General features: G+C 36.4%; 5 protein-coding genes and 1 pseudogene across 6 annotated transcripts; 5 read left to right on the top strand and 1 right to left on the bottom strand.

The window, feature by feature from the left end:
• The first annotated feature begins 10,146 nt into the window (after positions 1–10,146).
• LOC143538078 (uncharacterized) lies at positions 10,147–10,971 on the top strand. The gene has a single exon (XM_077031715.1). It carries the CDS (start codon positions 10,147–10,149, stop codon positions 10,969–10,971), a length of 825 nt encoding a protein of 274 aa, XP_076887830.1.
• A 1,693-nt stretch (positions 10,972–12,664) lies between these two features.
• LOC143538080 (uncharacterized) lies at positions 12,665–13,555 on the top strand. Its single transcript, XM_077031716.1, has one exon. It carries the CDS (start codon positions 12,665–12,667, stop codon positions 13,553–13,555), a length of 891 nt encoding a protein of 296 aa, XP_076887831.1.
• A 1,358-nt stretch (positions 13,556–14,913) lies between these two features.
• LOC143538039 (uncharacterized) lies at positions 14,914–16,957 on the top strand. The gene is made up of 6 exons (XM_077031680.1): positions 14,914–15,069; positions 15,139–15,271; positions 15,371–15,474; positions 15,536–15,707; positions 15,795–15,935; positions 16,211–16,957. The coding sequence occupies exons 1-6, from the start codon at positions 14,990–14,992 to the stop codon at positions 16,862–16,864; spliced, it is 1,284 nt and encodes a 427-aa protein (XP_076887795.1). The 5' UTR covers positions 14,914–14,989; the 3' UTR covers positions 16,865–16,957.
• Positions 16,958–17,072: 115 nt separating this feature from the next.
• LOC143538041 (cation/H(+) antiporter 1-like) lies at positions 17,073–20,358 on the top strand. The gene is made up of 3 exons (XM_077031682.1): positions 17,073–17,714; positions 17,839–19,760; positions 19,835–20,358. The coding sequence occupies exons 1-3, from the start codon at positions 17,559–17,561 to the stop codon at positions 20,088–20,090; spliced, it is 2,334 nt and encodes a 777-aa protein (XP_076887797.1). The 5' UTR covers positions 17,073–17,558; the 3' UTR covers positions 20,091–20,358.
• A 390-nt stretch (positions 20,359–20,748) lies between these two features.
• LOC143538040 (GDSL esterase/lipase At5g37690-like) lies at positions 20,749–22,814 on the top strand. Its single transcript, XM_077031681.1, has 5 exons — positions 20,749–21,015; positions 21,242–21,390; positions 21,464–21,688; positions 21,763–22,003; positions 22,591–22,814. Exons 1-5 carry the CDS (start codon positions 20,754–20,756, stop codon positions 22,812–22,814), a joined length of 1,101 nt encoding a protein of 366 aa, XP_076887796.1. The 5' UTR covers positions 20,749–20,753.
• LOC143538042 (UPF0548 protein At2g17695-like) lies at positions 22,570–23,776 on the bottom strand (annotated as a pseudogene). The gene is made up of 3 exons (XR_013136181.1): positions 23,647–23,776; positions 23,230–23,567; positions 22,570–23,151 (listed from the first exon to the last, which is right to left on the bottom strand). The product of XR_013136181.1 is annotated as a UPF0548 protein At2g17695-like (transcript).
• Between the last annotated feature and the right edge of the window lie 18 nt (positions 23,777–23,794).

Consider the following 23,794-nt stretch of genomic DNA (forward strand, 5'->3'; position numbering starts at 1 on the left):
AAGATCGTATTCTCCCCCTGTTTTGGGGCAGCTGAGGTCTTCTCAACCTCCTTCTCCAGGGCTTGAATTTTCAAGTTTGCCTGCACCAACTTCTCTAACAGGATCACATTCTCCTGGGTTACTTCCTAATTTCTTCTTCTCAACTCAGCATTTTCTTTCATTAGGGTCAGAAGGTCAGTTTCAGTGTGTGGTGATGTAGGTGGTGTTGTGAAGAATTGTTCATAATCAGGTTGTTCTGTGGTGTGAGTTTGGAAGGTAGATGGTTGTGGTGATTGTATATGAGGTGGGCTAGAAATAATTGGTTCAATTTGAATTGGGCTATTAGTTGGTGGTGTTTGTGGGGTTGGTGATGTGTGGGTTGATGTTTCAGGTTGGCTAAAGGTTAAGGTTTGAGGTGGTGTGTGAGTAATTTGGTGTGGTGGAGTTTGTGGTGGTGACTGTGGTGGTGTAGGAATATGTTGTTCAATCATAGCTATCCCAGCTCCTCCTTCATCTCCATCATCTCCACCATTTTCATCATCCGAACTTCCATCATCATTACTCTCATCATCATCTCCTCCTTCCTCCTCTAAGCTTAACTTAGGCACAGGCATTACAGCCAAGTCATGGTCTAGAAGCCATGGCAGAATCTCAAATGGTACATCAGTATTGAATCGGTTGGCCACCCCCGGATTCTTAATTCTTTTGTAAGTATCAGGGTTTTGGAGTAGGTGGGTGATACCAATGGTTGGTAGATCTTGCAATTCTCTGTTGAATATTATCTGTAAGAACCTTGGATACTACAAAAATCTATCCTTCTTAGCCTTGTTCAAGTTTGATACCAGACCATTAAAGATCATTTTTGAAAAATTAAACGACAGATCATACATAATCCCTACAGTGGCATTTGCTAGATCATGACTCATCAAAGTCCATGATCCTTTTCTAGGAGCAAACCCCTGTATCACATGATGAATGAGGAATCTGTACATCATTGGAAACATCCCCTTTTGAAACTGTCCATCATGCACAGTTTCAAATATTCTCATCAGGTGTGCAGTTTTGAAGTCTATATGGTTATGATCATCATCATTTAACCTCAAACATCTTCTAATCATCCCTTCTGTCACATGTATTTCCTGACCAGCAACGGATGCTTCAATTCTTTTCCCATTGATGTCTTCTACAAGTTCTGCTGATCTCCAGAAATCAAGTGAGTGATTTCTGTAGATGACAGGATTTTCAGTAAGAGCAAAGTTGACATTTGATCGAGTCATCCATCTGATCATTGGTGCCACAGGTTCATTGTCAGGTGTGACTTGCAGAAGTGCACACATATTATGTTTCTTTTCAAAGAAATACTTTGGTTGTTCTTCTTCTGCCATATCTGAAACACATAAACAAGCATATTCAAAGTGAAATTAGTCATAAAGTTCAATACTTTAGATAATTTCAAGTTATAAAAATGAAGAAGAAAGAAAGAAATCTTCATGAACCTGGTCTTCGACAAATTAATAACCTAAACACATAAACAGAGTATTAGTAATCAAGAAAATAATCAAAGCCCATTATAGTTTAATCGTGATCGGAAAACACATTATTAATGCTTACCGAGTCGGAATTAGAGGGCTGATAAAAGTTAGGGTTAGGAATAATAGAATGTGATAAGTCGGTTTGGGTTTCTTTGGGAGTAAGGATTTGCAGTGGAAAGAGAGAGAGGGAAATAATGTTGAAAAATTTGCCTAACTCCCTCTTATATACCTTTTAAAAGTGGGTTTTAAATGCTTTTTGTCATTTTGTGAATTATTAGCTGTCAAACAGTAACATTATCCACTTGATATATTAAAAACGCTTAATTTCATATAAGTTCAATAGACCTTACTCGAAAGATTAATATATCCAATGTCTACTCGGTATACTTCCACTTACAAACCTTACCCGGTCAAACTTTGCTTGGAAAATTTTCATTTTTGAATATACAAAGTTTGCCCGAATTCGTCTATTTATAAACCTTGCTCGATCAAGCAAATTAATTTAAAATTAAGACATAACGAAGAAAGCTTACCCGAAATACTAGATTTCTTGAGAAATTAATCACAAGGCAAATAATCAAGTATAATCATTAAATAAACATCCTTACTAGGAATCAATTAAGACACCCATATAGATTTCTCAATTTCAAATTAAAACTTATCTAGCATAAACCCTAATAATAAAAAAAAATCATAATCAATTTTATCATACTAAATACCATATTCAATCAAGCATACTTGAAAACATAGTGTGCCTGAGCGACCATTCAATAGAATAGTGTGCCCGAACAACTTCTAATACAAAGTATACCCGAATAACCTTCATATAGTACAAAGTGTGCCCGGAAAAGGATTTCTAGCTGTAACGATTCCGACGAAACCAGGTATACCCTAACCGGTAGACAATAGTTACGTTATATTTAATGTCGGGTACATGAATTACCATAGTAATTATACGAGAATACATGGTTCACTGTATTGATTGTACGTGAATATATAATTCATCGTATTGAATATGCGATTAATCGATCGATAGTTATTGAAACCCGAATGAATCGAGGATTACATTATAGACGAGATATATGATATTTAGTGATGTTTACGAAGTATTAAAGCTTCGGGATAAGTGAATTAAAGCACAGAAAAAGAATTTTTGATGGTACGTCGGTACGTTAAACGAAACCTTTAATACCAAACCGAGCAAGAGACGATCGATCAAGCCGAAAAAGATGCGCAACTATTAATAATATGATGTTTTAAGTTAATAAATGTCATGGTTTAAGTTTTTTTTTAAAGTTTTTAAATCGATTTTATATAAATTTCATTTTTAAGCCGAAAACGACCGTTTTAGCCTCGTTTTAAGCTGAATTAAACATTTAACCGAAAAACGAACTGAACCAGATTATCCAAAACGTTATCCGGATTTCCAAAATCCAAATGAGTGGCTAAGAATGGAAAGGTGGGCCCCACCCCACCTCCCCCTTTATTCCGATCGGACCAAGGGGTTATACCCCATTGCCTCTCATTTTTGTATAGCAACCATAGCATTATTCTTCAACTCTTTCCACATTATCACTCAAAAACCCGGATTTGTAGCAAGAAAAGCAAGGTAAAAATCGAGTTATTTACGTTTTCATCTTCTTTTCTTGAGTTTATTTGCAAGAAAATGAGGTTTCAAGTAAAAAAGGGTGAAAACCCGAGATGAAAACCGATTCTTGCATGATCAAGTGATGTATACGGGTTATACAAGGGATCTTGGTCCAAGAAAGGAGTTAAACGAACCAAAAATGAATTTTTACGGTTTAAACTTTAGTTTTGAAACAATAACCGAAACTATAGTGTAAGAGGCTTGATGGTGAGTGTAACTTGCTTGGTATTGTGGTATGTTGGTTGTAGGTTCTGTATTTAGTGGTAGATAAGGCGGAAAGACGAGTTTGTAGCTTGTAGTGGCGGAGAACAAAAGGTATATTCGGTTTATGTTCGGTTATGAGTTTTTGGACAGATTGTGAAAGGTTTAGAGTTAGGTCATGAAATTTTACAGAGGTGTTAAATACATGAAAATATGAGTTCTGTGAAAATTTGGTAATTTTTGGACAAAGGATGAATATTTGGTGAATTTAATGCTCGGTTTTGGCTAAAAATGGTGAAAAATATTTAAATATCATGATAAATTCAGGAAAATTTCAGATAAGCTTTTTATAACATTTAAAAGTCACACACAAAATTTTAGGTCAGTTGGAGAAGTCTAAGTAGGTTTTTCGGTTAAACGAGTTCTAGGGTTTTCTAGCTCGGTTTTAGTGAAAATGGAATGTAAAAAGAGATTTTAGTTCTAGAAAAATTACAGGGGACTATGGGGATGGCAGGGGTCATCCAGGAAAAATTTGGGATTTTTCTAAGGTCGTTTGGTATTTACGACATATTTAGTGTTTAAATGGTGTTTAAAAAATAGATAAATAAATTTTAAATATAAAAATTAATTCTGGAAATATTTTTATAAAATTCCCCACTGTCAAAAAGTGATTTGTGCAAAATTTCAAGATCCGATATTAAACGGATAATTATTTGTGCAAAACAAACTTTTAAGGTTTAAAACGCGTAAACGGGTAAAGTTCGCCTAAATGAGCTGACTGGTGTATAAAAACCCTAAAAATGAACTATTTTCATATAACTGAGTTAAACAAGTAAAAATAAATCATCCGAAAATAATTCGGATGATTTGAGTAATTTTATCCGATTTAACAGTTTCCGGTACACTAAAGACGGAAACGGGTCCCGCGGCCAATCGGGGCGTCTAAACCGAGCTCTAATTTCACAACTTTAATTAAATTATCAGTCAACAACTATTTTCGGGTCGTGTGTGACCAAACTCATTTTTGAAACGTAAAAACGGATAACCGTGCTAGGCACGCAAAACGGGAAAAACGAACTAATAGTAATTTTGACTACTGAACTCTAAACGATATCACAATCTGAATCCGGAGAAGTGTTTCTGGGTTAACATTGCCCCCGGAACGGGTACAGTACTGGGTTAACAGTGTCCCCAGATGTACCGGTTAACACGGTTAAAGTTATATTAATAATGATTGTATAGTAACGAACTTAGGGATCGTATTACAGATCCGGATTAGTAGCTTGCGTACTGTGTTACCTACTTGCTTGCGATAAGGTGAGTTTCACGAGCCCCTTTTTCTGAATTGTTTTTAAATATTTTCCCGGGGTGGAAAGCATGTTACTATTGAAATGTTTAAGTACATACTGAACGCATTGATTTGCGTGTATTTATATATATTTTATTGTACGGGTATCGTACGGAAATGTACTAAGATGGTAATTGTCTGAGTTGCTAACATTGTAAGGCCCCGTAACACGAGTGATTAGCTAAAAGCCGGTAGAGTGTGAATAGTACTATTGGTCTGACAAACCCAACTGGTCCGGCATGGATTTGCTGATGTTTCCCAGCCAGTTGCACATGTCTATTTTGTTGTTATTTATTTTGCTATGTAATGTTAGGCATAGCGGTTTGGGGCAGGTTCGTGGGCGGAGTATGCCACGGGTTTGTATGTGGATAGTCAGAGGTTTCACTTGTGGGCTCAGCATAATTACATCGATAATATTATATTATGATATTGATTTATCATGGTTTACTCGAATTGTGAAACTCACCAACTATTCGTAGTTGACCCGTTTTCTCACATGCTTTTCAGGTACGATTAAGATGAAGTGATTGCTTACATTCTAAGTGCTTGATGTGTGTAAGATTTGTGTGCGGGATGTTACGATACATTATATTAAATAGAATTATGTATCGTATTGTATGATGTGTGTATCACCTATACGGTAATGAAATATGAGATAATGTAATTTGAAGTATATTAATGTATTCGGTTTTCTTTATAAACAATGTGGTTGATATCAGAGGTGTCTGTTGCATCCCGTTTACGTTTCCGCTGCAGTTGCGGGGTGTTACACTAGCAGACAGTGTACTTGGAAAGTTAAGTTTTGAAATTACCAAGTATATTGAAGGAACAAAAGTGTACCCGGAAAACAAAGTTTGCCTGAAAACACTTGTAATTTCAAAGAAATCATACACACACATATCACAGAGCATGCTCGGAATGAAATTAAAACACATAAACATTTAAGTGTGCTATAGTCTAAAATTTCATAGAGCTTGCCCGAAAATCCTATGTTAGCACTAAGCTTGCTAGGATAAACACATTCAATCATCAGGTATGCCCTTACCCGATGGATTTCAACATGTCAAACCATACCCGAAAAATGACAAACTTAAATAGTAATATCTAAGCGTGCCCGGAAAGATTAACAAACCTTTCCTAACAACATATTCATACAAATTACAAAGCTTACTCGGTGTACTAACTTAAGTTCACAAAGTTTGCTTGGAATAACAATCAGCATATAACATTCATAGCTTGCCCGAAACAAGAATTTCCTGTTAAAAGCTAGCTATAACAACACATAATCATCTCAAGACTTCAAGCTTGCTCGGGAAATGAGTACAACAGTGTACTCTACCCGGAAAGTGTAAACACTTCAAAGCATGCCCGAAAATCATAAAGTTAGTCAAAAATGACTAAGCTTACTCGGAAAGTTTGAAAAATATCAAACCTTACCCGAAACAACATATTCACACATAATCAACTATTTTGTACCCGGAAAGGTTGTAAATCGTTAAACCTTACCCGAAAATACATATTCAAACAGTTTGTGCCCGGGAAGGTTATAAGGCATCAAACCTTACCCGAACTTACATATTCAACCTATTTTAGGCAAAATGCAACACTTTTTGACTTAAACCACATTGTCAAAATATATTTTTCTTTTCAAATCATAGTTTAAGAGCAAATGGTGCATTTAGAGATCAAATTTCAGTTATATTTCTCTTCAAAACAGTTTCTTCCATTTTCTGAAAAGATCTCAAGAATGGGATCATATTGACTAAGTAGCTTTCTCAATACTTCATTCTCAGCATTATTATGACAACATAGATAGGTTAACAGCAGGTATAAACTTAGCATGAATTTCATCTCTTTGGTGATATGATTTAGGTTCATTTAAAGCATAATGCATTAATGGTCAACACTGTGCTATGATGCCTCATATCTCTGCTCATAACTTATTTGGCTTTCCCCAGATCACCCCAATTTGACTCCAACCTCCTGTATTTGGTCAAAAATAGTTTTTGTATGACAGAACTTATTGTATTTTTGTATTTTTAGATTCAAACATATATAGAGGTTGAACGTTGGACTTACAGTTAGCAACATGCCTTTCATTCAAGATGAGACAGATTTTGCCAACATCTTTGTAGTTCTTGTTGTAACCCTCTTGTTTGATAAAATATTTAAAACACTTATCAACTTTTGGTTGATTTATTCATTTTTCCCTTTGTTTTTGATATTTTCTCAAATTTTCTTAAAGTATGTTCCTTGTCATATTTAAAGATGTTTCATTTTTGGTTGACCAAATAACAACAGGCTCGTGTATGACTGGGTAATCACTTTTCTGCCTATCATTCGGAGAGATTTATCTTGAGACATGCAAAGACAACTATGTATCTCCACATAAATATTAGCATATTCATTATGTTTATATCACCTTAGATTTTACATCATCATGGGAAAGCAACCATACATGTTAATGACTATACTAAGATCTTTTTAGCCTATTAATTCCATATGATCAGCTAAGTAGTCAATGTACTATCATTTCCCAAAAACACAGTTTAATATTCAATCACCCCAATATCTCTTCATTGTCAGGTTAATGGCTATCCTGTTTGACCACAAGTGATTATCAGGACCAAACATACATGTGAATATATGTCCTTTCAAAGTCAGAGCTATTGACATAGTTTTAAGTGAAGGAATAAGAAACAAGTTATAATTGCCCCAAATGCATTCAGTTTTCAGGTCAATGGCTATCCTTTGAATCTATAGAGATTTAAGGACCAAACATACACAAGTGCATGTCCTTCCAACTGGGCAAATGACATAATTTTCAGCAAAAATAACTACTTGAGTCTTTTCTTTAAAATTCTTCTTTTAAGCTTCTTCAAAGCTTGAACTGAATAATCTTATCATATCTCAACACCATTAATCAACTTGCTCATGTTTTGACCAAAATAAAGTATTTATGCAAAATTCATTATAAAATTCATTGAATCACTTAATTTTGACATAAAACACATTTTGACATAAACAGTTGCATCACATAATCAAATCTTAATCATTCTTAACATCATCAAGGAAACATACTATATAAACATTCAATGTCTATCCTATCTTAACAACATCAGAAGATCAGATAAATAACATATTCAAGTAACCATAAACATGTGATTACTCATGACATCAGATAAGCATTCAATCTCACCCAAACATATCAAACTACTTATCATAACATCAGATCAGGTAACTTGATAGTCAAAAATTATCATCAATTTCAAACAAATTGCACATATATTTACTTAAGCACCTATCAGTTAACTTCAAACCAGTGACATATTCAAAACATATTCAGTTATTATTCATTTGAAACATATTCAAAACATATTCAATCAACATTCAGTTAAAACATGTTCAAAACATATTCAATCAACATTCAGTTGAAACATATTCAAAACATATTCAATCAACATTCAGTTGAAACATATTCAAAACATATTCAATCAACATTCATAAGGTGTAACCTCTGTCAAAATAATCAGTTAGCACAGAGAGACACACAACCAGGCACACATCCTTAATCAGATTTCATCAAAGTTGATCATTCCCAGGGCTTTCAGAAGAAAGTTGAACCTGGATCTATCAAGTGGTTTGGTGAATAGGTCAGCCAAATTGTCACTTGTATCAACCCTTTGCATTTCAATCAAACCTTTTTCACTGCAGTCACTGATGAAATGATGTCTGATTTCAATGTGCTTAGTTGTGGAATGTTGAACTGGATTTTTAACAGTAAAATATGCAGCATTATTGTCAATAAGAATAGGGGTGCTCAAGAAATTCAAACCATAGTCCAACATCTGATTTTGAATCCATAGAACTTGTGCACAGCAGGCAGATGCATCAACATATTCAGCTTCTACAGTAGAGATTGAAACTGTAGTCTGCTTTTTACATTGCCATGACACTAGCCTTTCACCCAAAAATTGACATCCTCCTGAGGTTGACTTTTTGCTCATGTTGCAGCCATTATAATCGCTGTCTGTATATGCAATCAGATCAAAAGCTTGGTTCTTTGGATCCCAAATCCCTAAGTCTGGTCTTCCCTTCAAATATCTGAATATTATTTTAACAACATTCATGTGGGAGACTTTTGGACTTGATTGGAATCTTGCACACACACATACAGCAAACATGATATCTGGTCTTGTTGCAGTTAGATACATCAAAGATCCAATTTTGGCTCTATATTCATGTTCATCTATAGGCTCCCCCTTTTCATCTGCAATCATCTTTTCTTTGGTGTCCATTGGAGTTGAAGCAGTCTTGTACTCTTGACAGTTGAACTTGTTCAAGATGTCCTGCACATATTTGCTTTGATGAATGAAAATCCCCTCAGCCTTCTGTTGAACTTGCAATCCTAGAAAGAAGTTCATTTCTCCCATAGAACTCATGCTGTATTTGGACTTCATTACCCCTTCAAACTCCATATACATTTGTTCATTTGTAGAACCAAAGATGATGTCATCCACATACACTTGTACCAGAAGCAAGTCTGATCACTGTCTTTTGTAGAAGAGTGTCTTGTCAATGGCTCCTCTTTTGAAACCATTTTCAAGAAGATGATTTGACAGCTCATCATACCATGCTCTAGGAGCCTGATGCAATCCATAAAGGGTTTTGTTTAACTTATACACCATGTTTGGATACTTTGGATCCTCAAAACCTGGAGGTTGAGCAACATACACCTCTTCATCAATCTTTCCAAATATTTCTAACTTCTCATGACCATCTATTAATATTTTATTATTAATTTAGGTTAATTTGATGATTAAAAATCTCTTCATGTTGTATGAACCATTATAAGGATTTGAAGCTTTATTTATTTTGTTCTTAATTTCATAAACGGGTTGCAATAAAGGCTGTTTTGATCAGACTACTCTTTTTTAACATCGATTCAATATAGAATTTTGATATACAGTTTTATATGCGTTATTTTTGTGATTTAACGGTCCCACAACTACACACGGGTAAGAATATTAGCTCTAAAAACTAGAAATCTTGAATCATTCAAAACCATTCACCTCATCTTCAAAAAGCCTCATAATGACTTGTTGATCATGTGATGGCAATTGACAAACCCATACGTGGGCCAATTAGGTCTCAACCTTGACCAACAATAGGAACACCATTTCATTACTATATCTTCACGTCAACCTCATACTAAATTGAAAAGTTTTATCTTTTTATAAAAGATTCAATCTAGTGATGCCACGTCTATGTAAAGCAATACTAACGTGGCACTTAGTAACATACACACCTCACTACCCTCTTCCAATAATAAAACAGCATACATTGCCTATATTATTCTGTTCACCAAACAACCAACACAACTAATGATGCCAAATGCAAGTATATATATACTACACCACAGACATAATAATATTACCATGGCTTTTGTTCCAAAATTTAGCATCATATTCCAAACCAAATCCATTAGTTTGCCTTGCAGATCACATCCCACCACTTTGGAAATTGAACAACTGCTCAGCAACATCAAGACAACAGTAGCAGACACATCATCTGCAGAGGCAATCTGCAGTAGTCTATCACAGCTGACAGGATTGTACAACTGCATGAACAATCTTCTAAATTCATCAAGCATCCAAGTTTTGATGTCTAGTGGACAAATCAAGAAATGGGTCAATGAGCTAGTAGATGAATCTGTCAGATTCTTGGATATTTGTGGCAGCATAAGTGATATCCTGTCAGAAGTTAAAGATCATATCAGAGATCTTGTTTGTGCTCTACGAAGGCGAAATTGTGATCATCTTATCATTGAAAACTGCATCATGGAATACAATTGTTTCAGAAAGAAAATGAGAAAACATGTTAAAGGCTTGACTTCAAGTTTGAAGCAAGTTGATAACTTTTCCAGTGGTGGATCAGTGGTTGTTGATTCTGACAACCACCAGCTTGCAGAGGTGATTCGGGCAGTAATAGGTGTTTCTGAGATGACCATTTTGGTTTTTGAGTCTCTTTTCGCCTTCTTCTCTGGGTCGGTTTCAAAGCCGAACAGATGGTCCATTGTAGTGTCAAAGTTAATGCACAAAGAGATGGTGGCCTGTGAAGATCAAAAAGTAAATGGGAGTGTGAATGATTTTGAAAGCATTGATGCAGCATTGAGAATATTATGTAAATATGGAACTATTAATAACAATGGAAATGTGCAGATTGTACAATGTAGGTTGGAGAGTGTGGGAGCTCATATTTAAAGAATGGAGAGTGGATTAGAGTGCATATTTAGGTTTTTGGTTCGGACCCGGGTTTCACTTCTTAATATCGTTTCCCAGTAGTAACTAGATTTATCATGTCATAAGTCACGGGACTACATCAATACTAGGCGGTAGCCTTAAAGAGATTTTGATAGGAAACCAGTGAAACAATATTCAAATTCAAGATATCTACTAAAGGAAAATGCACCAGCTTTTGAAAGTTTCTAATGAACCCTCCTAGGCATCGTACCTTTCAGCTGATATGCTTATACTTTCGAGTATAGATCATGTACATTCAACAGAATTTGTAGCTATAAAAGTATATAAACATATACATTTGTCTTGAATTCTTGATTGGTCCTAATTTCAAGTTTAATTTCTCAAATTAATTTACTGTATATTTTCGGTAATAGTTTAAGTTGGGAATGTGAATGTGATGGTGATAAACATGTAGCACCGTCACATTCCCGTCACATTGGATTTATTGATAAACATGTAGCACCAAGATTGTCACACCAAAGAGTAGGTATAGGTAATTGAAGCTAATCGTATGAACCATCTTGATACTTGATAGGATTAAACAAAGTATTTTTGGCCCAAACTTAAAAAAAGCATAACTTAGACGACAAGTGAAATTACGAAGTCCATTACCAATCAGCAGAAATGAATCGATAAGCCGAACCTTGTGGCATACAGCCACAGACGGTTTGGCCCAATTGTCATACCTTAATCATGAAGGTGTGATGGTGAAAACTTCAACCATTAATTGGAATATGATTTAGTGGCCAACAATCGGTTCATTTGGTTATTAATTATTGCTTAATGCTTCTCATACACACCCCCTATGACGTCATTAACAAAAAATTTGAAATTGTAATGAAAGTCAAGTGCATACAACTATAACATTTTGAAGTGCCTAAATCATTAATCATTGTCGCCAACTTCTTATGTAAAGCTATTATCTCAATATCCTTGACTCAACTGCTATCCATAATTAATATATTTTGTTAAAATCCCACCAAATTCTAGAGTGTGATGCGACACATTCAAGAAACCAAATAGACCAAATTCAAGTAACTAGAATATATAGAACTAACCGTTAGGTTCCAAGATATATTATAATTAAGTGTGTAGACGTGGCCAGTTTTGGACCAAATTTCATATTATATATGCAATGCAACCCAACATAAAAAGGTATGAATAAACATGGGCACACCAACGTGGGTCAAAAGCTAGCACATACGTGGATCAATTAGGTCTTCACTTCAATACGTAAGCATGAAGCATTGATGTATTCAATCCATCATACGTGGACCAACTACATCTTGAAACAATATTTCTAGAAAAAGAACATTGTTCGTCTGACAAAATCTTCAACAATTATATATACCTGATAAAGTGCAAAGATATCAATTTACAAAGATGCAATGTTTACCTGCCACGTGTAAGGGAAAACTAAAGTGGTAACTGGTAACATGCACCTCACAAACCCCTTTTAACAATTAATTAAAAATCAAAGTGGTGTATATCATTGATAGTTACAGTTGTGTTGGCCAAAAACCAACACATTTCCAGAAATATTTGTTATATTTTATTTCTAATGAACCATACTCAAGTATATATATTGAACCAAAGTGGATAACCTTACCATAACAATAAAACAAATAAAGCTTTTGTATATACACATACACTCATGGCTGCTGCTTCAAAACTTAGCATCAGATTCCAAACTAAATCCATTAGCTTACCATGCAGATCGCATCCAATCGCTTTCGAAATTGAAGAACTGCTCAACAAGATCAAAACAACAGCAGCAGAAGCGGCATCAGCAGACACAATCTGCAGTGGTTTATCCCAGCTTTCAAGATTGTACAAATGCATGGATGAACTCCTAACTTCATCAACTACAAAAGCTTTCATGTCTCGCGAACAAAACAAGAATTGGGTCGATGGGTTCGTTGACGAATCCGTTAAATTGTTGGATATCTGTGGCAGCACAAGTGATATGTTGTCAGAAGTTAAAGGACATAATAGAGAACTTGTGTCTGCTTTAAGGAGGAGAAAGCAGGGGGGGCTGACTTTTCAAAACAGCATGGAGAAATACAATTGCTTTACAAGGAAAATGAAAAAAGTTATTAAAAGGTTGATTGGAAGTTTGAAGCAAGTTAATAATGGTGACCCAATGGTGGTTGATTCACATAACCACCACCAGCTTGCGGCAGTGATCAGTGCGGTAATAGGAGTTTCCGAAATGACTATTTTGGTTTTTGAGTCTTTGTTGATGTTCTTTTGTGTACCAGTTTCTAAGCCAAACAGGTGGTCACTTGTGGTGTCAACGTTGATGCATAAAGTGACTGTGGCATGTGAATATCAACACGAAAATGGGATCGGGAATGAGTTTGAACGAAGTGGTGCTGCGTTGAGAGTATTATGTAAATTCGGATTTTCGAGAAATGTGCAGATTGTAGAATGTAGTTTGGAGAGACTAGGGGCTCAGATTGAAAACATGGAGGGTGGATTAGAGTGCATATTTAGGTGTTTGGTTCAGACTAGAGTTTCACTTCTTAATATCATCTCCCAGTAAAAATCAAGGCGTCTGTTTAGTTAATTAGTCTTTTAAAGAATTTAAATAGAAATTATGATATGTACATTATCCATTATATATTTGTAGTTATTCACATATTCCCATGAAAATCTATGTTGGTGATCTTTGTGTCATCAGGTTATTTTGATAATCGTGATTTACTTGTAAACCGATAGAGAGGTCGTAATAATTGTTGATGCGATTTAGGAGGTGTGGAGCGTACTCTTGTTGAACCTTATTATGGCTTCAATACTAAGGAACATCATATCTATGACAACACCCCTGATTTGGGTTGCGCTTGATATAGTGAAGTGTTGCATAGAGAATACATCGGATCAACATGGGTTGTGAAATGTTTTATAGAAATGATCTTCAAGAGTTACTGGACATATGTAGCAAGTTGTTCCTTAATGGTAGTTACTTGGTTATGGTTGCTTGTTGGTCGGTAGCTAATTAAAGCTCGATAGTAACTTTGTTATGTGATAGCAACTTATTTTGGTGGTACTAAATGAGCTAAGAAGCAAATAAGAATATAAGATGTGGTAGGCCCTTAAACTTGGGTGGGAACTACGTATCAGTAGCCACTAAGCTCCACTCGCGAGTATTACTAATTTCAGGAAGTGGTGACTTGTATTAGTTGCAACTTGGCAATCATACTGTACCATCTGACTAACCATGTGATGTATAAGTCCATTTGTTATAACTATCACATACCATGCCTTTAATAAAGAATTGCAACAATTCGTTATGACACGCGCACGAGCAAATGCGTGTACGTGAATGAATTGTGAAAGAACTCCGTTAAGCAAAATTATTATTATTTTTTTATATAGATTATAGGTAGGTTACATCTATAAAGAAAATATGGATAAACAATTAAAATGGGTGTAACAAACGTTTAAGTATATCTTTGTATAGTGTAATTTGCGTAGGTGTAACGACATTAACATAGAAACTTATATCCTAAGTTGATACATGCATTATTTCTTTGTATCTATATAGACTAATGTAACCTACTTACAATACATATGTAAAATAACATTTAAAAAATAAATTTTATAAGAGTAGTCAGTCAACTGATTTAAAAATTATCCATCCCCTTTATTGTGTGATAACATTTTGAGTTAGAAAATTTTGAGTTTATAATTGTCCCTAGACCCTAATAAGTCAATGGATCTCCTTCTCTTGTTTGGGCTTTAATGGACAGATATACCTTTTCTATGGGTTGTAAAGTAATGAGACCTCTGGACAGTACTAGCGTGGGACCCACTCACACACCACGCCACGTTCCTTTTTGTTTCCGTTATTATTATTGTTATTGTTTTAAAGATGTTAATTAATTTGTTGTTGCCGACCGTTGTGCAGCATAGACTGACTACTGTATTCCATTCCATAAAGATTAGAATTTGTCTGTTAGATAACATAGCATACACCATGAGCAGCAGCGGAGCTAAATCCAACTGGAAGAAGCTCACTCGATCACTCTTCTTCACCTCCTTCAACACCTCCAAATGGTACTTACTTACTTACCATCTATCTTTCATTTTGCTTTTCTTTTCTTTTGAGCACTAATTATACCACAGCAAGACGGCGGCCAAGCTGGCGGTTGCCAGGATCAAGCTTCTGAGGAACAAGAGGCAGGTGGTTGTCAGGCAGATGAGGCGTGACATTGCCATGCTTCTTCAGTCCGGTCAAGATGCCACTGCCAGAATTAGGGTTTCTTTCTTTCTTTCTTTCTTTCTTTCTTTCTTTCTTTCTTTCTTTCATTTACCATTTCTTTTTACTCCTTGTTACTAACTAATAATTAATATTAAGGTTGAACATGTGATGAGGGAACAAAACATTCTCGCTGCAAACGAGTTTATCGAGCTCTTTTGTGAACTTATTGTGCAGCGACTAACCATCATTGCAAAACAAAGGTATATTAATTCATTTACTACAAAATTATTAAAACCCCTCGCTCACTTTTTTATTTCACAGGGCGTGTCCAGCAGATCTAAAAGAAGGGATATCAAGTTTAATATTTGCAGCTCCAAGATGTTCGGAAATCCCAGAATTAGTTGCACTTAGAGATATCTTTCAGAAGAAATATGGTCAAGATTTTGTTACCGCAGCTACTGATCTAAGGCCTGACTGTGGTGTCAATCGAATGGTCAGTAGCTTCATAATAATTATAATTGAATTATGCCTCTTTTGTTGGTCAATAAGAATGTTCATTTGTTGAGAATTGTGTTTACAGCTTATTGATAAACTCTCTGTTAGAACCCCTGCTGGTGAACTCAAGTTGAAAGTCTTGAAAGAAATAGCGAAAGAATACCAGATTGATTGGGACACCACAGAGTCTGAAACAGAACTTCTCAAACCGCCTGAAAAACTTATTGTGCGTTTCAACTTTTAATCTTTAATATCACTCACTATATATGTTATGATATATGCATATACTGTATCAAAATGATCAATAGGGGTGTGCATAGGTAGGTTTGGGTCAGTTTTCTGCATTAACTTCATAGGAAAACCTAAAACCAAACTGTCGGTTTTTATTGGATTCGGTCATGTTGTTTATTACAGTTCGGTTTCTTGCACACCCTTACATGTATGTGTGTGCTTGCTGTCTGAAATTAGTATCTTATAGTTCGGTTTGTCTTTTTTATACAGGACGGACCACAAACCTTTGTGAGCGCTTCAACCATGCCTATCGATAAGGCAAACAACCCACCATCAAGCGGGTACTCAGAAACCGGTCAAAATAACATGATGCATTTTGACAACACAAAATCAGCTGCAGAAGCTGCTGCTGAGTCAGCTAAACTGGCAATTGCTGCTGCAGAAGCTGCTGCATACTTAGCAAGCAAAGAGTCAAGCCAGTCAACTGGTTCTGTAAACGCCAACAATTTTGACTCGGTTTCTAACAGCTCACCGGTTCATTTAAACAAAACATCAAAGCCGAGTTCTGAGAGGTCCTATGTTTCATCGGGTCAAAGGAGACACAGTTACAATGCTTCTGGTGTGAAATTTGATGAGTCAGATTCTGATGAACAAGTTGAAATAGATTATAATAAGATGTCTAGAAGACACACCTACAATGCACCAGTAACTTCATCCGTTAAGTTTGATGAGTCGGAGTCTGACTATGATGAAGAAATTGAGATGGACCGTGCCCCTGACGGGAATCGTGGTCCACCGAACCGGCCTGCACCGCCTGCACCTACTTCAGGTAATGTGAAACATGGTCAGCGGGTTCATCCTAAACTGCCAGATTATGATACACTTGCTGCTCGTTTTGAAGCTCTCAAGCATCACAGATCCTAGGCTAAAAGGGTGGTTGTTTTAGATAGTGGAACTTATTTTGGTTGCTTCTTTCGACTTTGATAAGTCGTTTATTCGTAATATCCATCTATATGCACGAGATTGATTTGGCAGAATTGGTTAAGTGTCGGTATATGTTTGTTACATATTTGTATAAAAAGATATGGTATGTTTCAAAGTCATTATTTTGCTACTGTGTTTACTGTCACTTGCATTTTTTTTATTTATTGTAGTAGTCATTTTAACCCGGCTACACGTATGTTGAAAGAAATCACATGACATACTCGCATCACCTGTTTATGTCCCATTAGAACGCTCTTAAATGCGTTTTGTATGCTATTCACTGAACCCTTGTCCCTGCTAAGGTATTAGTAATAATTCACTGAAAAATACAGTATGAATGATTTATGTATCATCCCGTTCCTACCAGCTAGATGATAGTCAAATAGATTTAAGTATACAAAAAAAGTAATTATATATTTAGAAACAATTATGTTTGTGTGTAAATAAAACAAAAAAAAAAGAACAGATAGAGGCCATTAACGAAAAAAAAGGAGAAATTTGTAGGATGTTGCTTCTCCTTGCATGCAATTCCAATTCCAATTCCAAATTGATGTTGAACAAAATCTCCTTTCTCCACCTCCTCCAACCCATTTCTCGTCGTCATTAAGGCAGAAAGAAGAGAAGAATAGCAGCGATGGATGACACGGCGGAGTTATCGTGCCCTGACAACGACATGATGAACCCGGCATTGACCATGACGACGCAGGTCTCCGCCATTCTGGTTCTCTCCCATGTTTTCCAGATTTTCCTCAAGCCCTTGGGCCAACCTGCACCCCTCGCTCAGATGCTCGTAAGTATGTCTCATATCTTCTCTTCTCTTCTAAGTAACCATTACATTACATTACATTCAATTGCATGTCTTTCATATTTTACCATTACATATTTACATGCTTATTTATTTCACCACACCACAGGCAGGATTTGTGCTAGGCCCATCAGGTTTATCAAGATCACCATCCATACACGTCTTCTTCTTCCAAAACTTTGCAGTCGACTTCTACGAAAGCATGGCGTTATACTGCAGAATAAGCATCATGTTCCTCATAGGCCTTGAAATGGACATCCCTTATTTAATGCGAAACCTACGCCCCGCAAGCATCATCGCATGTGGCGGTTGTTTAATGTGCACAATCTTCGCTTCCACCATTTCCTTCTTTGTATATGAAGAAACCGGCTCCCGTGGGTCCAGGTTCACCTTAGCACTAGTCATCACGGTAATCTTAGCCAACACTGCGTCTCCCATTGTGTTTCGGTTAGCCACTGATTTGAAATTTGCAACTTCTGATATTGGAAGATTGGCTATATCTTCCTCGTTAATTGGGGATATGTACGCGGTTTTTATTTTGGTTATAATATCGGCTGAGAAAAATAAACGAACGTTTAGCGGGTGGGCGCTCATGGCGTTCTTTTCGCTTCTGCTTTTAGTTGGGATTATTATTTTCACTTCATATTTAGTTAACTGGCTTAACCATAGAAACCGGAACAAAAAGAATCTTCAAGCGGTTGAAGTGATGTTATTATGTTCGGTTATTCTTGTTGCTGCAATGACTTTGGAAACTATGGGGTTTAGCAGTATTATAGCCTGTTTCTTAATGGGGTCTATGTTCCCACGAGGTGGGAAGTCGGCTCGGACGTTGTTGGCGATTCTGACGTATACGGTTCATAATTTTATATTTCCTATTTACTTTGGGTACACGGGGTTTAAAGCGGATACGAGTTATTTGAATGAGTTGAAAAGGATTGGGATAGTTTTGATGGTGATTGTGTTGAGTATTGGAGGGAAGATATTTGGGACACTTGCTGCTTGTTATTATTTGAAGACACCTTTAAATGAAGGTGTTCTGCTTGCTTTTTTGATGAATATGAAGGGGCATGTGGACATTTTGACTTTGACCACAGCTATACAGAATAAGGTGATTAACAGTTCAGTATTCTACAACTTAATGGTTTCAGCTGTAGTAATCAGCTCCCTAATCTCAGCGGCACTAATCGGTTTCTTGGTAAGAAGAGAAAAAGACACAATTGGAATCAAACACATACCAATGGAATATCACAGTCCCGATACAGAACTCAAACTAGTCGCGTGTGTGCACAGCAGCCACCCGGTCAACTCAATGGTACGCCTCATCGTATCACTTCGTGGGTCCGACAACGTCCCAATCTCCCCATATTTAGTCCACTTAGTCGAGCTTCCAGAACAAACCAAAAAAAACAACTCGTCCATTTACGAACAAGAAGAAGGTGACACTAGCGATGATGAAAATGACGTCAGCAACGACGCGGTGCAAATAAACGAAACTGTCGATATTTTCATTGAAGAAACAAAGTTGATGATTCAGCAAGGTAAAATAGTATCGCCGTTCTCAACAATGTATCAAGATGTCTGTGACTTTGCTGGTGATAAACGAACATCGTTTATCGTTCTTCCGTTTCATAAACATCAAAGAATTGACGGGAGGTTTGAGACCGGCAAAGAAAGTATCAGAACAACGAATCAAAAAGTGTTGAGAAACGCTCAGTGTTCGGTGGCGATTCTAGTTGACCGTGGTCATACGACAACGGGGACGCAGGCTGCAGGGTCAGAATCTTTGCAGCAGATTGCTATGTTGTTTTTTGGTGGGCCGGATGACCGGGAGGCGTTGGGGTTTAGCAAACGGCTTAGCACGCATCATCATTCGAGTGTTACGGTGTTTAGGTTTTTACCGACATCTGCAAAGGGTCCTAACGGTGGGGTAGATGTTGCACAGAAGGAGGAGGATGTTTTAGTGACAATACAAGATCAACAAACCGAAGTTGAAGAGGCCGATAGGTCTGCATTGGCTAATTTTTATCACAGGTAGTGTGTGCAATGCTTTAATCATTTTTTATATAAAATTTAAAACTACTGAGTAGTTGTATTTTCATTTTCAGGTATGTGACATCAGGGAAGGTGAGGTTTGTTGAAAAATATGTGGACGATGGGGTCCAAACAGGATCGATATTGAGAGACATGGCGGAAACATACTCGATGTTTGTAGTTGGGAAAGGTGGCAGGGGCGACTCGCTTTTAACAACTGGAATTAGTGACTGGGAAGAGTGCCCGGAGCTTGGTGCAGTGGGCGATTTCTTGGCTTCTAGTGAGTTTGGTGATAGTTGTTCGGTTTTAGTTGTTCAACAACATAGATGAATTTTATCACAACAAATAGACACTATTAAGACAGCCAGTTTTAATGATAGCATTGTATCCAGCACAAGATCGGGCCGGTTGAAAGATTGTACGGTTTAGGAAGGAGAATGTTTTCGGGCAGAAATGTGATAGTTTATATGTATAGGTTTTGTGTTATATAAACTTGTATATATGTATGTGATGTATAGATGCAGGCTTTCAAAATTGAATGTTTCAAATAGAAATGACAAGAGTAGTCCTGTATTGCTGTTAAACATTAGTTGTAGACATGACTCTTTTAAAAATTATTTAATATTTTGATTTTAACTGTTTATTATTATTGATATAAATAATATTATGAAAACAAAATACTTTAAAAAAATAAAATATGATACTCAATTTTGGTGCTTCTGTGAGGATATGCGTTTGAATCATTTGTAAAAATAATAATTGAAAATAGTTATCGATCATAAAAATGAAGGGGAAAACAAAAAAAGAAACTAAAAACTAATAATGTAAAAACAAGTTTTGACAGACATGTTGGTCATAAACTAGGATGATCATAGTAAACTAGGCAAACAATCTCAGACTTTTCCCCTTGTATTATCTTGATTCCAACAGCCTCTACCTTTCTATAAGTAACTGCTCTCTGCTGTTCCTCAAACTTACCACACACACACAGATATGGCAATGGAATTCAGACCTCCAAAACCCATGCTCCTAATGATCTATGTAGCCATTTTCAGTGTGTTTGCAGCATCCGCAAAGGGTGGTCGAACCAACTACCCGATATTCATATTTGGTGACTCAACCATGGATGTCGGCACAAACAACCTCGTCGATAACTGCAGCGCAAGGGCCGATCACCCATACTACGGGATAGATTATCCCGGCCACCAAGCAACCGGGAGGTTTAGCAACGGGCTCAACACTGCTGACACTATCGGTAGGTTGAGGATAATGCAATTTCAACTCCCGAGCAAGTTGAAAATATTAATAATCTAGATAATATATAAATGTGACTTAAGATAATGAAAAAAAAACATCCCCAAAGTACTAGCAAACTATCAATTAAAAGGTTTGGGATATCTTTTGTAGAAAACACTATATTGTTACTGAAAAAATATAACTCCTGTTGTAATCATGTTGAAAAGAGTTACGTGCATGTGCAGTTCAACTTTTGGGTGGCTATGAACGCAGCCCGCTACCATATCTTGCACTCGTTGAGGGTGGTTCCAACTTCACGAGAGGGATACTTAACGGAGTTAACTTTGCTTCGGGAGGTGCTGGCCTTGTGAAAGGAGTCGGGCTAAGTTTGTATGTAAGTCTCATTTCTAGAAGAAAAATGTATGTTTTTACTGTTTCACACACAACAAATAACAAATTACATATAGGGGCAAGTTGTATCAATGGAGGAACAGGTCCAACAATTTGCAACGGTTCGGGGAAACATATCAGCATTGCTTGGAGGGTCTAAAGGTGAACGTTTCCTTCGAAAGTCCATGTACATCTTCAGCATCGGAAGCAACGACATCATGGAATACATGATTTTCACTAAACCTATGACTCCCGAGCAGTTTGTGATCAACATTACTGACACCTATGCCATCCACCTAAAGGTTCCATTTACTTCTAAATTGATTTGTTTGCGAAAAAAGGATTGTTACTAATTTTGTGTATTTTGAATTGGCAGAACTTATATAGTATGGGGGCAAGAAAGTTTGGGATAATAAGTATTCCACCACTCGGGTGTTGTCCAATTGCACGTGGATTCGCAGGTGGTAATTGTGCCAATGATACAAACACTTTGTCTAGAGCGTGTCATGACTCGTTTGAAGTCATGTTGGAAAACATGAGCTCTACACTCAAAGGATTCAAGTACTCAATTGCAAACACATACAATATGACTATGACTATCATTACCTCAAAATTTGGTAACCATAAGTTTTCTTTTTTACCTTACATATATATTCAACTCCCATGATCAACCCTTCTACTTTTGTACGAAAACATGTCAATTTAGGTTGGATTTGTTTGATAAAGAGATCAAACCTGTAAAACATATAGGAAAAACAAGGTCAGAATGGGTGAACCGTGTCGAAAGTACGCCCAAAATCTAATATATATATATATATATATATATTATAATAATAATAAAATATTTAAAATATATATACAACATTTTTATTTTTATTATTATATATAATTACGATAAAAGAAACTAAAAAGTATATATTATGCCATTTAGAAAATTATAAAGATAAATACATATACAAAACTTTGATATATATACACACTCACACTAAACGAAATGAACCCAAGCCGAACTCAAGCTTGAAAAATTACTCACAGACCAAGCTTGAGCTTTGGAAATACAGCTCAAAAGCAGCCGAGGGCTGGTCTCGTTTACACGACTAGTAACCAGGCCAGTTTTGACCGGCTATCCCACATTCCCACCCACCAGTTTTGCCACCTCTAGTCTCCAAAAACACATGTTTACATTACACTGGCACATTTTCAGGGTTCAAAGATGTGGTATCAGCATGTTGTGCCGAAAAGACTCCACAAGGACAAGGTGATTGCAAGGAAGGAGTGCCCCTTTGCGAGAAGCGGGACGATTATTTATTCTGGGACGTGTTTCACCCGTCTCAAAAAGCCTCCCAATTGGCAGCTTCCACATTAGTTTCTAGCCAAGATCCAAACTTTATCTCCCCAATAAACTTTGGCAGTTTGAGAAAAGCTTGAATTGAAAAGATAATAAAATGCATCATTGTGTACTAAATGTATTGTATTGTCCCAAAATAAACCACACCAAATCCTGGTTGTCACCACTTTGAAAACATTTATCAATAAAATGTAACAATAACAATAATAATACATAATGGAATTTGAAATTACAAATTAAGGGGACACAAACTTTTTAACGGCTTCAGTAGATTGATGAGCAAAGTACTTTTGTCTAAGGAATATATATGGATATCCTATAACCGATAAAACATGTGCTGGTTTGGAAAACGAAAGTATTTCATACCAAACTCGTTTGTCTTCGTCCATCTCAATCGAAAACCGCTCCTCTCCAGCCGCAATAAAAACGTAAGTCGAATCAGAAACTACAACCTCAATTATTACTATTAAGTTTATAAGGGAGGAAGCACGAACCAGCAAGTGTCCTTGAAGAGTGCCTCCGCCAAAAGCAAAAGACGCTTTATGGTTATTGGTTTCATTAACATAAACAACTTGCAACGGCATCCTGAGCCATGGAAGAAACTCTTTGACACAAACACAGAACTTGACTCCATTTTGAATAGGTGTGTTTGGATCAACAAATGCCCAAATCAATCCAAAATGCCTCCAAGATTTGAGAGCGGTTTTGGCATTTTGATAGGCATGAGAGCCTGATGACTTTGGAATGGTTGATTAAAAAGCCGTCAGATGTTGGTTGATAATGGGTTTGATGTAGCTCCTCTGTACTTGATATCATAGTTAAAGCTACCTGACCTGATTCATTCATTGAGTGAGTGAATAATAATAATAATAATACGAAATACAATATAGATAAGCTTACTTACTAACTTACTTGTTAATGCAATCCTTCTGGTCTTTGGGAGAAGGACGAGTCCAAGATAACAACACCATCGATCCAACTTTCGTTTATTTTGAGGGAGGTTTTTCATTCACTGTCGGCCACTCTGTTTGGGTAAACAAACGAAGAATACATCGAGTCA

The sequence above is a fragment of the Bidens hawaiensis genome, unplaced genomic scaffold, assembly GCF_021521415.1.
Source record: "Bidens hawaiensis isolate Kalapana, Puna unplaced genomic scaffold, B.hawaiensis_p1.1 tig00011466_1, whole genome shotgun sequence".
In the NCBI taxonomy this organism is placed as follows: domain Eukaryota; kingdom Viridiplantae; phylum Streptophyta; class Magnoliopsida; order Asterales; family Asteraceae; genus Bidens; species Bidens hawaiensis.